Below are 14424 nucleotides of genomic sequence, written 5' to 3'. Positions count from 1 at the left end.
ACAATTTAGTTAAGGTCTCTTTTAGGATTCTGTTCATTCTTACTACCTGCCCCAATCTCTGGGGATGGTATGCACAATGGAGTTTCCAATTAGACCCCAATATCTGGGCCAGTCACTGACTTACCTGAGAGACAAAAGCAGGACTGTTGTCTGATCCAGTTACCTTGGGCATTCTGAACTTCGGGAATATTTCCTCTAATATCTTCTTGGCTACCAAGGTAGCTGATTCCTGCTTGGTAAGGAAACCCTCAACCCATCTAGAGTAAGTATCTAGAAATACTAGAAGGTATTTTTAACTATATTTTCCTGGCTTAACTTCTGTAAAATCAACTTCCCAGTATACTCCAGGCTGTTCTCCCCTAGGTCTTTTGCCCTGTTTACTCTTGGTTGCATAAGCATTTACTTGCTGGCATACCTTCCACTATTCTACTATCTATCTGGCCCAAAATCTGAGGTTCATTATATATACTTTAAATCCATTAACTGCTTAGACAAGCTTCTTATCCCATAAATGAGTCCATCTGTGCATTTGTCCTAGTAAGTCTTTTGCTTTCTTTCTGGAGAGTATAGATTTTCCTTCTTGTGTGTACCATTGTCCTTCCTTCTCTAGGTAATAGTTGGTAGGGTGGCTAGCAATCTGAGTCCTTTCTTCTTCTGTATATTTCACGAAAGGCCATCCCTTATTCCAGTCCCATTCCCCAGTGGGTGTCTCTTACAGGCCCATACTTGGATAGATTCCTGCATAGCCACTTCTTGAGGCACTTGATCTATTTGCCTTGTTATTGCCATGGACCACTGAGCCTCTTTCTTTCTGATTTCCTGGGCAGTGAATAATACTCACAGTTTCCTGCTTCATCAGCGCACCCAAGAGATCCAAGATTTACTGTTTGTTTTTTATTTCTTTTCCCTCTATTGTGAGCAATCCTCTCTCTTGGTATACAGAACCCTGAACATGGGCTGTGGCAAAGGCATGCCTGCTATCCAAGTAGATGTTAATTTTCTTTCTGGCCAAGTCTTTGGTGAGGTCAATTATCTCTGCTTTCTGGGCCAATGTGCAGTGGACAGAGGCTCAGTCCAGATGACATTTGTGCCATCCACCACTGCAGCACCTGCTTGATTCTGACCTTCATGGAGAAAACTGCTCCAGTCTGTAAAACAGGTAACCTCAGATCCCAGTGGGAACATTCTGAGGGATCTTTCCATTCAAAGGTAAAGGATTGCTTTTTTTTTTTTTTTTTTTTTTTTTTGGTTTGTCAAGACAGGGTTTCTTTGTGTAGACCTGGCTGTCCTGCAACTCACTCTGTAGACTGGGCTGGCCTCAAACTCAGAAATTCACCTGCCTCTACCTCCCAAGGGCTGGGATTAAAGGCGTGTGCTACCACTGCCTGGCAGGGTGATGCATTCTTGGCTTCGGTGTGCCTGCAGCAGGCAGAAGAAAGCATCTTTCAAGCCTAAGATCATGTACCAAATTCTGGAAGGTGCCAAAGAACTTAACAGTGTAGGCTTTAGGCACAGTAGGGTGGATGTCAGTCACTCGGTGGTTTACCTCCCAGGCTGGGCAGTAATCATTAGTGCCCAGCTTCTTAACTGGCAGAAGGGGTGGGCTTGAGGGCAAACAGGACTTATGCATCACCCAAATCTGGAGGAGATTGGAGATGTGTGGCTCAATTTTTTATGTGCCTCTGGAGATATAGGGTATTGTCTGAAAGACACTGGGGTAGCTTGCACCTTGGGTTCTATCACAACAGGGATGATATTTTGCTTTGTCCAAAAAGACTGAAGGGAATGTTTCCAACCACCAAGTCAAGTACTAGTCCTGAGTAAAGGTGGTTTCAAATAATTTATACTCATCATCTAGTCTGGTAGTCAGAACAAGTATGGACTCTCCTTTTGGGCCAGTTAGTTGTGGCTTATCAAGCAGGAAGTGTATCTGGTCCCCTATCTTGGAGAATAAGTCTTGCCCCAAGAGAGGGTAGGGACAGTCTGGAATGACCATAAATGAATAGGATACCTGGACAAATATGGAAGAAATGTCCAGAATTCTTACTCATGACTCAAGTTTCATGTCCCAACCAACATCTTGGCCACATTCTTGAATCTATACTTGTCCCACGGGAGAAGGCTGCAACGAAGAGGGCTTCCCTTGTTAAATGTAACTTAAAGGAACTTCACCTTGACTAAATCTCGGTTCTTTAGGAACTCCAAGAGTATGAAGTAATTTTCATAGCAAGCAGGTTTCCAGGGTACTCTCCATATCCATGGATATTACTGTGATGTTGACTACATAGGTTCTGGTCATTTCTAGGGCAGTAAGATCTCAAGGTGAAAAAGACAGAGCAATGAACAATCCCAGAGTATCAATGTGTCAAGTCAGGTCTTCCCAGTGGAGACCTCCAATATAAACTAGGACTCTAAGAGAGTCAGTGTGAGGCTTTGTTCCCTCTGAGACAAGACATGAGCCCCTGCAGGAAATGGCTTCCATCTCTAGAGTAAAAGAATCTGACAGGGAAGCCCCTACCTGCCATTGAGAGCTCATCTCCTGGGTTTCCCAGCCACAAGCAAGTGCTTTTTGGAAGTGGGGGACCCTCTCATTTCCCCCAGCATCAGTACTGAAGGAAGCCTGCCCAAATCAAGTAGTCTCCCCCTCTAAGCTGGCTATCATGAGCTAGCTACTATGGCCAGCTGAAAGAGCAGAGATGGGAACTGGCAGGGATGACTTGGTAGACTCAGTGTAGCAAAAGAAAAACTGAGATCTTGACTGGGAGAACAAAGGGTTTATTGGACTCAACAAGGGGACATAAAGCCGCATACATGAGAATCCTGCAGAACCTCAGACACTTATGTGTGGATGGTGATGGCTTAATACCTTGGAATTCTGCCTCTACCCTCTGCTAGCCACGGGCCTCCAGGGCCAAGATTAGCAAGCCACAACAAAATGGCATTCTAGGAAGTACATATTTGAAATTCCTAGAGAGGAGTGGGGCATTTACCAAGCAGGGGCTATAAAGTTGAAACAACGTATTCCACAAACACTACTCCCACCTTGGAGCTTCAATATCTCATAATTCATCACTAGAGGGCTCCAGGAAGGAATAGTTGCAAATGAGGATAAAACAACAAGGGTGGAGGTCCTTGGAAGGACCTTTTACAGCAAGGTCTGCAGGAAGACCGAGCCCAGATTTAACAGAAGCACCCTTGTCATGGTCCAGGTGCTGCCTCCAGTGGAAAATGGTGCATTGCAGAGGTCTTCCTTGCAACAGGAAGTATTCACGTTGACAGTAGTACCCAGGATCTCCATATTTTCAAGATTAGCAGGGCAGAAAGGAAAGCAGAGTTTGTTCTTTACTTTCCTTCTTTGAGAGTCTGCAAAACATCATGGAGTGACTCACTTATTATGCAGGGGCAACAGAGCATCCCAATGTCTGGGCCACAAGCCACCAGGCTGTATTACCCAGACACATCTCTAAGACATATTGAAGCCAGACATGTTAGCTCAGACTTGAAATCCCAGAACTTGGAAGACTGAGGCAGGAGAATTTTTATGAGTTCAATTCCAAACTGGGCTACATGGGGACTATATCCTTTGGCTACAGTGAAACATTGTCTCAAATAACAAATAAATCAAAAATCAAAACTGTGGGCTGGTAAGGAAGCTTGGTGGATAAAGCGCTTGTGTGCACAAGCATGAGTTCCCAGTTCTCATTACTAGAGCACATCAAAAACATGGGCAGTCATGGTGGCCTACTTGTATATCTGTGCTCAGGACACAAGGATTGAGATCCCCGAGGTAAGCTCACAGCCTAGACCAGCTCAATCTGCAAGCTTGTGGTACAGTGTGAGTCACTGCCTCAGTAAATAAGATAGTTGTCACAGAAGATACCCATCAACTTCTGGGCCCCATACACTTGTACCTTGCCAGTGCATGTACATCCACACATGTGTACACAGGTGTCCTTATATACAATGTGCTGGAGAAGCAGCTCAGTCAGTGAAGTGCTGGCCACATTGAAGCCTAAGGACCCAAGTTCAATAACCAGCAACCATGTAAAGAGCCAGCCAAGCCTGGGAGTGCTGGTTATGATCACTGTGCTGGGCCAGGAATTCGTAGGTCCTAGGAACTCCCTGCTAACTCCCTCCACTCTACCCACAACATACTTGGCAAACCTTAGGTCTTGATGAAAGATCTTGTCTCAAAAAAACAAGGTGATTGGGACTGAAGACATGGCTCAGCAATTAAAGCACTTGTTGTTCTTACAGAAGTACAGAGTTTGGTTCCCAGATGCATATCTTGGTTTACAACCATTAGTAATTCCAATTCCAGGAGATCTGAAACTCATTTGCATAACAAAGTTGACTGTGGCTGAGGAATGGTACTTAAAGATTTCCTATGAAATTTGTATGCATTACATTACATTACATATATTCATACATGTGCATCCACATTTTCACACACACACACACACTCACTCACACCACAAAGACACAGCACACTATATGATCACCCAGTGGCACAGCAGAAAGGGCAACCAGCCTCTCAGACTCTTGCAGTTCCCCAGGCAGTTATATCTAGGAGTCCTGCTCCAGGAGACAGGCAGGATGTGGTCAGAGCAGGAAACTGGATAGCAGGGTGGGGCTGCTCCTGCCTTGTCTATCTGAGGATATGCCTGGAATGTGCAACTTTGCAGGATTTGATATGTCCTAAGGTCTCTTTCTACTGAAATTCCTAAGTCATTCCTTTAGCCTAAACTCCAGATTCCTTCATTATATGCAAAGGCTCATTAGATGTTTCCAGCTCTCCTGGTCTGTCAGTGAGCCAGTGAGACCCTAGATGAAACACATGAGTAGGAACATCACTTGAGTGCACTGGCGACAGAGGAGGAAGATGAACACTGTGCATGCCAGTAGGCAGCCTTGCTTTATGATCCACATCCCAGCATATCCCTGGACCCCAACAGCCCCCACTTTGAAGGAATCCCACTCCAAACCCAAGAAAGCTCTGTTTCAAGGGAGGAGAACCATGGTCCTTAACAAGTGCCCAGATCTGATGTTTTCTTCCAAGCTACCCTCAGCCATCTTTATGGAGGCCACAGGGAACTTACCCACAATAAGTTCTACCTGCTGAGAAATGCAGACTGCATCAGGGTAGGGGCAGGTAATTGATTTGCAGGCAATTCCAAGTGAAACTCCCAGGCAGTTATAGCACTCCAGCCCCTGAGCTGAGAAAAAAGCCAATATATGAGGGCTAGTTCATGCCCTTCCTAGAACAGAACCCTTCTCTCCAATGTCTTTACTTCCACACAGCTGCTGGGTGCTAGGACAGAGCAAGGATATTACTGCCCAGTCACCTCTGCCAAAAGCAAAAGTGAACCATGACCCTCCATTGTTCAAGTATGCTCGGCCCTGCTGCCTCAGCTAGCCAAACCCACAGCAGAGACCTGCACCCCAAGGGGAATTAGAGGGGCAATCACCATATTGGGAAAACAAAGATACAAAATGTCTGCTCAAGAAATGAGTGGGTGTGTAATAGGTAGTGGGGCCATCAGATAGGGAAGGCTTTTCTGACCTGTCCCACCCTACACCTGCAGAGCTGGCCCCTGTATATTGAAGCATGACAAAGCACTGAATGTCCCAGAGTCCAGCTCAAAGGTCAGACTCACCATGAGGTTTCCTGCAATACACATGTAACTAGAAGTATAGGGGTATCTGAAAGCTCAGACTTCTTAGAATAGAGATGTTCTAGCATTTGGGCCTCGTGTGGCATGTGCTGGGCATAAGGAAAAGTAAAATGCCAAGATTTGAGGATTCCAAACCCTTGGCTTGGCCTTCAGGCCAGAAAAAGAAGCCTCTACCAGTTTGTGTGCACCCAGGCCAGAGGCCTGCTTGGTAGACCAGGGCAGCAGGGTTAGAGTCTAAAGGACAGGCTGCTCTGGTGGTCAGGGTTTGTGGCACAGGTAGTAACATTGAAACGTCTTTCTGGTATGTAGTGATGGTTGCAAGGCAGGCGCTGGCAGGGTTACAGACCCAGTAAAGCACACAACACATGAGGCTTCACCCATCACAAGCCGATTCCCAATCCCCTGACACCAGCACACCTTGGGCACTGAGCACACAATGGAGGTGCAGGTGTAACCACAACCCTGAGGCAGTTTGCCATCTCCATTTTACCCTCCTGGCCATCTCTCATTTTCCACCTCACCTCTTTCTGCACACAATAGGACCACAAGAAGGATGAGTACACAGGACTTTGTAGTGTGACAACTGTCCATCCTTGGAGAAGGGCTGCACAGATCAAACCTTGGAAGTTGAAGCCAGTTATTAGATCATCATTCACATCCCTGGGCTCTCACAGGGCTCAAGCATCCACTCTTCCCACCCTCCAACACTCCCCCCCCCCCCAGCTTTCCCCAAGGAATACATGTCTGCCTATTTCTCTCATCCACCACCCACCCAGCTTTTCCTTCCTAATCTCACACTCCCAACCCCAGCCCTATCCTGAGGGCTCTTCCCTTTGTCACCTAGCAGCTCCCTCCTGACACCAGTCCTTACTTCCTCTCTGACCAGGTTGCAGGCACAGTGGTAAGATCTGTCAGATGTGCACTGAAGTAAGTACTTTAATTTCCTTTAGCTCCTCCCAGCTGACATCCTGAAGAGGGAGGGGTTTCTATACTTACTTCCTCCAGGCCAACATGTTTATTGGTTAAGATTTAGCAAGGTTTGTTGGTGATCTGGTCAGCAAGATTTATAGCTGTTGAGGAGGGAGGACCACTCAGTTGGGGAGAGACAATGGTGCTGTAGGAATAAGAGAGCAGAGATGGAGGGGCCACAGTTGGCTTGTGCTTGCCCTCAGAAAGCAAAGGAAAGAGGCAACTTGCTCAGCCTTTTCCTAGTTTTTTTGTTTGTTTGTTTCCCTTCATCTTTTGTTTTTGTTTTTGTTTTTCGAGGCATATTTGCTCTGTGTAACTTTGGCTGTCCGGGGGACTTGCTCTGTATACCAGGCTGGCTACAACCAATACTTTCAAAGGCAAGTGCTGTAGCTTGTGTTTTTTGCCACCACCACCAGACTTTTTCTTGTTTCAAATTAGAGGGTATGAGTTGCAGTGGCTCAGAGCCCAGGGCCCTCCTTTTTATAAGCAGGCAAACAACTGACAAATACCTGGCGACTGGCTCTACAGGGTCTTATATTCAAAAAGTGCAAGTCCTGAGCAAAGAATTTACTGACAACTGGGATGGAAGTTACTAAGCAGTGTCTGATATGTTTGGGTGATATAAGGGGCTGCAGGTGCTATTAGCATCTGGTAGCTAGAGTCAAGGCAGTTCTTTTCATGGCACAAGGCTTTTTTTTGCAGAGGGTGGATGACCCCAGTGTCCCTGCTGCCCAGAAGCCACCATGAAGAAGCCACATGCTATTTCTTCCTCCTCCAGTTTGTATGTGCCCTGTCTCCTCACCTATGAGGTCCTAGTCCAATGTGTCCCAAAAAGGACATAAGTTTCCTTGGCCTTTATGTCACTACCATGTGGCATGGTATTGTAATAACTCAAACCTTACTAATTAGCCAAATATTGATGGCATCTGTGGCCCAGCCTTGGGATGAGCAGCAGGGCCTCCACAGCAAGCCAGAGTCTGAGTTTCCTAACCTAGTGGAGCTGAGAGCACAGTAAGTAGCCCATGTAAGTGTCTACAAGGCACTGATACAGGTTAGAGTAGGAAGGCTAGGCACCGAATGAGACCTGAGCTGGAAATCATCCTGAGATGATGCCACAGTAAATGAACAGGTATGCTCAGAGGACAATGAGTCAGAAAATGGACCACAGCATCAGTGAAGGTGAGCACATCCACTTAAGCAGGCAAGGCTGCAAAGGGAAGGAAGCCAGAGGCTCAGAGAACATCAAGCAGATTCTCCTGATGTAAACCACAGGGCAGACCAAAGTATCTCAGTCTTTCTAGCATCTCTAGTTGGTTCTACATGTATATCCAACTCCAGTGTCAAAGTTCTAGGTTATGCAGGATGATTAATCGAAAGAAAGAGAGACTCTGTAGGCTGAAGTCAGAATTCTCAAGGAGCAGTGGGGAATCAACCTTTCCAGGACTAAAAACCAAACCCAAAGACTGATCAAAGCCTTTGTGCCAACCTCAGGAATTCATGACACAATGGTTCTGTTAATATTCTGTTACACTCCAGGGCCTCTATCCTACACTATTACAAAATATCTTCCCTGTTAACCTATAATCCACATTTGCCACCAACATTGTATAATCCAGCACAGTGGTAGGAGGAAGAGAGCAAGCAAGAAATGTTTTCTCTCTAATTCCTTCATTTGTGGACCTAGGCATTGGCTCATGTATGAACAAGTGTATGTGAAAAAAAAAAAAAAGCAGACAGCAAACCCCTGCAAACAAACAGGGCATCAGTGAAAGATCCAAGAGACAGTCCCTCTCAATTTCACCATCCAATGAGTTTATGGGACTTTTTTACAGAGGATGGGGGAGGTCACTTACAGGAATATGCATAATTTCTGAGCAGCTAAGTCACAACTAAGTCTCACCCCATCATGTAAGCAGTGTCATCAAGTCCCCGATTCAGTTAATCTTCTGTTTCCTCTATAGCCTAGCATCTTCTGGGACTACTTGTGGCTGGAGAAGAGCAGGAAGGCTAATGGCTGTAACTTCAAGTGACAGTACTTCCTTCTGAGTATAGAGATTTCTGTCCAGTATCACAAACCTGTTGCTGTTTCACTCTTCAGACTCCATTGCTGGGGCTCCTGGGCCAACATTATTCCTATCTAAAATGGCAATGGGACCATCACCTTTTCTTTGGAAGAAATGGCCATATAACCAGAGTGCAGATCACTGTTTTTCTAAAAGCCTTAAACTTGGTGTTCTCATGAATCTTCATCTTTCCACCCAGCACCACTCTTGGGGAAATAGCTTCCCCTAGTGGTGGACTCCTGCCCAAATTACTGACAGACCACTTAAATTAACTCTTAAGGGAGAGGGCAACAGAGTACTTGAGTCAGGGGCACAGGAGGAAAGGAATGGTTTAGGAGGTGCCACACTGGGGGCAGGGACCTTCCAAGTGTATCAGGTAGACTGCCAATCACATGATTTCTAAGAAGACAGTTCTCTGGTGGGGAAATAGAAGCCTAACTGGCTTTATCATGACTTGGCTTTTGTCTCTGTGAAGTTGAGTAGGCCCAAGCCTGATTTGGGTAGGGACCAGCCCCACTCCTGCAGTGCTCTAGGAGTGCTGTCCAAGGATAAGAGAAGTGTTAGCATTTCTTCTAGGCTCTGTCCCACAGTTATCTGGCAACATCCAGGTATGGCTGACTCACTATAAAAGGGGTTGCTTGCCCCTCCTCACTCTCTTCTCTTCCTTTATTGTTCTCTTCCCCCCTCTGTCCCTTCTCTACCCATTCCCTTCTCCCCTCTTTCTCTATGTGCTCATAGCTGGCCTATACTATTCTCTCCTCCTCCTCTTCCTCTTCCTCCTCCTCCTCCTCCCCCCCTCTCTCCCTTTCTCTGTCTCTACTTCCTCAATTCACCCTTCCCATGCCCTAAATAATCTTCATTCTGTACTATTCAGTCCATCTCCAATTAGGTTGTAAAACCATCAAGGCTTTGTTTAGTCTACTCAAGGCACGAGGAAGGACATAATACGAACTTTTTTGTTTTCTCAAGATGAGCTGGATGGGAGCACAAGATTTTCTTGTTTTTCATGATCCTGTCTAGGGAATAGAGTGACTATGCAGAAGTGCCTGTCTTAGGTCCATGTCTATATCGCTCCTTCTTACCCTTTGTGGAGGACTAACACACCTTTTTGGTGTTTTCTCTGTCTTAGGTCAATAGGAGCTCAAGAACACTCTTACCTGTCCCTGACTACCACTTTTCAAAATCACACTTGTTCCCATTCAGATCAAAGCCCCAAAGGACATATGAATAGGCACTCAATGCATTTCTTCTTATTGACGAATAACTGCCATTGTGAATAACCAAGCTTGCTGAAAGCAATCCTGTGTGAAGGCAACCAATCTGTTTCCTAAAGGTAAAAGAAACAAGATCAAAGAAAGTTGTCTGCAGGAATGTCCCAGGTATTCAATTCAGCTAATTTGTAAAGATCAAACACAAAGTCTGGCCACCAGGTGTATGAGGAGTGGCTTTGAGAATTGATTGAAAACACTTAGTCTCTAATAAGAGTGGAGACTACACTCCAGGTTAACTCAGCTGGATGATAGGGATTTTGAGCCATCTTCATCATTGGTATCTCCAAAATTGGATTGATTTCTAGACTGGTCCATGATTGAGTCACAATAACTGGTCACATTAAAGGAAAGAGAAGAATCATTATAAATGCTCCTTTTGATTAATTTTTCTAAGTCAGTTTCCACAGTCTCCATGTTCTGTGTCCCACAAGGTCTAAAAGCTTGAAATAAGGCAGCTTGTCCAATCTGGGATATAGGCGAGGAAAGATGGGTCAAAAACATATGTCCAATGCAACTTTCCTGTCACCATTGTCAGGATACTCAGCAAGCTCACAGAAAAGCCTCATTCTTTGTCTCAGCATCAGCATGTCACATCAATCCCTCTGGCAGCTAACATGTTCCCGCAGCATCCTGCAGAAACAATACAATCAGGCTCTCTTCCCCATATTAAATACCTGATCAGGATCATGCCATATGCCAGTGAGTGGATCCTTCAATTTCACCTAGGCATTAAATATGCCTAGTTGTAGGGTGCCATAGACACTCATCAGAGAGACCCTTGATATCCAAATTTTAAAATAAAAAGAGCATGAGTTAAATAATGTGTATGAGAATATAATTTCTCCTTTTTTACTTTTTGTTTTTTATGAAGATATTATTTAAAGTTCCATGATGCCTTGTCCTTGAGGATTGTGAGGAATCCCAGTAATGTGAGTAATATTAAATTGTCGACAAAACATCTCAAATGCTTGACTGAAATAACCAGTTCCATTATCTGTTTTAATCTGATTTGGAACACCAAACAGAGAAAATCAGTGCAGGCAATGGCTAATTACATTTTTAGTTGCTTTTTCTATTAAAGCAGTTGCAACTAGAAAGCCTGAAAAGGAGTCAAGTCACATGTACATATTTTAATTTTCTAAAATCAGAAATATGAGTACCATACATTTACAATAGGTGATTGGTATAAGTCCTGAAGGGTTAATACCATTATGTAGTACAGGTAGAAACTGAGGACATTGAGGACAAGTCTTTACAATTTGACATGCACACTCTCTAAAAATACCAAATTATTGTCTCAAGCTATTAGTATTTTGATGATGAGATTGTATGACAAATTGTTCCTTTGTAAGGCCTATACTCTGCCTGGTATACAAATCTGCTGTGTCATTGCCCTAAGGGATCTGTCCAGGCAATCCAGTATGAGCTCTTAAATTTTCTAAGACAGTCATTTAAAGAAACAATACTTGCTCTTAACTTGGGGTGTATTTGCATAAATAATTGCAAAATTGGAAAATAGTGGTATCTAAAAAGGAACAATTTCAAGCAATTGCAAACCATGAATTATGTATTGGATATCAATATACAAATTAAAAGCTAGATTTTTCAAAATTTCAAAAACAGTGGCTACAGCATGTAATTCAATTATTTGTGCTGAAGTGGAAGGAAACTCAGGAGAATAAACACATGATCCAATTACATATGCTGCCTTCCCATTAGATAAGCCATCTATAAATACAGTAAGCACTTTCTCTATTGATTATGTATACAAACTTACAGGGAATACAAAGGCATTCATAGAACCAAATTGTAACAACTTGTCTTTGGATAATGATTATCAATTCTGGCTAAAATGTTTGCCATGCAATAGGCCATTTTTTCAGTATTCTGCAATAACCAATTTAATTGCTGTTTGGAATAAGGAATAAACATTTTATCAGGTTTGTAAGACATTCTTTCCAAAATACTTTCAAGATTCTATCCTACAATTCTGTATTAACATAGCAGGAGCTTCATAATAGGGTGTTAAAACTTTATGTGGAGATGAAGAAAGATGAATCCATATTAATGGTCCCTTTTGTCAAAGAATTGCTGTGTGTACATGAGTAGCAAAAACTACACAATCAGCCAACAATTGATTGTACTAGCTTCCTCTACTTTCTGCAAGGCTATTTGTCCCTCACCAATCAGTTAATTTGCATCCACCTTGAAAAGCTCAAAGAGAGGCTAAAGTTCTACTGTGGTGAGCTGAAAGGTGAGGTCTTAGCCAATTAACCTCTCCTAGAAGCCTTTTAACATAAGTAAACTACATTTCCTTATTTAAATTTTCTGTGCCACAGTTTATTTAAGATATAACTGATGTCCCAAATATTGAAAAGGATATTGCCTTTGAATCCTTTCTGGAACAACTACCACTCCATAATTTTAAAGCTCATTGTATAAGAGCAAAGGCTTGTAGTAAAAATGCTGTCAGGGGGATCAGCTAATAAAATACCTTCCATGTAATGAATAATATACACTAAAAGATTCAAAGTCCTAACTTCTTGTATTGCAGTAGAGACATTTTCTTTCTTTCTTTCTTTCTTTCTTTCTTTCTTTCTTTCTTTCTTTCTTTCTTTCTTTCTTTCTTTCTCTCTCTCTCTCTCTCTCTCTCTCTCTCTCTCTCTCTCTCTCTCTTTCTTTCTTTCTTCATAATGTAAGGCTATTAGCCATTCCCCGAGGCAAAGATTTCCAATGATATTACTTCATGGGCTTTTTAAAATTACAAGCAAGCTCACTAAATGTAAAGCTCTCACAGTCACCAGGGTGCAAAATATCAGTATAAAAAAATCCTCCAAATCCATAATAATTTTATATCCATTTCCTGAAATAACAGCTAGAGAGTAGGCAAACCATGTTCTAATGCCCCCACAAGTTCCTAGTTTCATTAACCTTTCATAAATCTTGAGTTTGAACTTTTTATTTGGTTTAATAGAATAAACAATACCTTGGAGGTGAGTGAATACATCAGCTCCATTGTCCATTAATCCTTCAAAGTCCTTTTGCTTCAATTAGTATTTTAAGGTTAGCAGGTACAGTTACAATGCCATGGGAGGGGGGAAAGCAGCCATAATATTGACTCTTTTATAATAATACTGCCTTGGCCTAAAAATAATTGCCAGTACCCTGGAGGCAAGGGCCCAGAAACACTTGTAGGCAGGGTTTGCAAGACAAAAATCAATGACACACAAGCCTCTGCTGAGGATGCTCTGAAACTTCCATTAACTCAAAAGTAAATATTTACTGTAATCACCTCAAGGCAGCAGTTCCTTGGTCAGAAGCAATGCTCTGTGGAATAGAATGATGGTGGATGAGCATTCTGTAAGTTCAAGGATAATGGTTTTGGCCGAAACATTATGTGCAGGAAAGGCAAATCCATAGCCAGAATAATTATCTGCTCAATTAAGAAAAAAATGTTATCCTTTCTACAGAGGAAGTGGTCCAGTGCAGTCAACCTGCCACCAGGGTGCTGGCTGGTCACCACGAGAAATAGTGTCATATCTGGGGCTCAGTGTTGCTCTCTGCTGTTGGCAGATCTGGCATTCCGCAGCAGCTTTAGCCAGGTCAGCCTTGGTGAGTAGAAATCCATGTTGCTGAGCCCAAGAATAACCTCTATATTGGCCACCATGGCCACTTATTTCATGTGCACATTGAGCAATGACAGGGATGGCTGGAGAAAGAGGCTGACTATCCACAGAATGGGTCATCTTATCTACTTGATTATTGAACTCCTCCTCAGCTGAAGTCACCTTTTGGTAAGTGAGACTTTACATAGAACACACATACCTTGACATTCTTTGTCCATATGGAGAGATCTATCCACATATTTCATCCTCCAGATGTCATTCTCACTAATTTAAAAATCATGACCTTTCCAAACACCTGACCATCCAACCAATCCATTAGCTACAGCCCATGAGTCAGTGAATGATGGTACATCTGGCCATTTCTTCTTCCAAACAAACTGTAATGCCATGTTTACTGCATGAAATTCTACCCACTGTGAAGATTTTCCTTCACCTGCAGCTTTCCGGGTTGTCCTGGAAAGGTATAATGCTGCAGCTGTCCACTTGGGGTACTACCTGCATAACGTGCAGAGCCATCAGTAAACCAGGTCATAGTCTTCTCTTCCTCAGTCAACTGATCATAGGGCACATTCAATGAGGCTATAGGTGCATGCTTAACAGCAGATGACATTGCAACAGTAGTACAAACCATAAGCATTTGAGCAATGTCTTCATGTAACTTGTTTGTGCCTTCAGGACCTGCTTTGGTCCAATCATGAATATACTACTTCCATTTGATAATAGACTGCTGCTGTGCATGTCTTACTTTATGACTTGGAGGGTCTGATAGCACGCAGCTCATGATGGGTAGTTAAGGTCACATGGTAACTTGGTGTCCTAT

General features: G+C 43.3%; 1 protein-coding gene across 2 annotated transcripts; it reads right to left on the bottom strand.

The window, feature by feature from the left end:
* Nucleotides 1-2758: 2758 nt before the first annotated feature.
* On the bottom strand, nt 2759-6624 carry Ly6f (lymphocyte antigen 6 complex, locus F). Of its 2 annotated transcripts, none has more exons than XM_006520522.3 (4): nt 6547-6624; nt 6197-6294; nt 5100-5216; nt 2759-3363 (listed from the first exon to the last, which is right to left on the bottom strand). In XM_006520522.3, exons 2-4 carry the CDS (start codon nt 6264-6266, stop codon nt 3146-3148), a joined length of 405 nt encoding a protein of 134 aa, XP_006520585.1. In that variant the 5' UTR covers nt 6267-6294; nt 6547-6624; the 3' UTR covers nt 2759-3145. The 2 variants fall into 2 exon arrangements, with proteins under 2 accessions (XP_006520585.1, NP_032556.1); NM_008530.2 differs by having other exon boundaries at nt 2762-3363; nt 6516-6575.
* Nucleotides 6625-14424: the final 7800 nt, after the last annotated feature.

Source organism: Mus musculus, chromosome 15, assembly GCF_000001635.26.
Source record: "Mus musculus strain C57BL/6J chromosome 15, GRCm38.p6 C57BL/6J".
NCBI classification, from domain to species: domain Eukaryota; kingdom Metazoa; phylum Chordata; class Mammalia; order Rodentia; family Muridae; genus Mus; species Mus musculus.
This window is presented reverse-complemented; position numbering and strand designations above follow the sequence as displayed.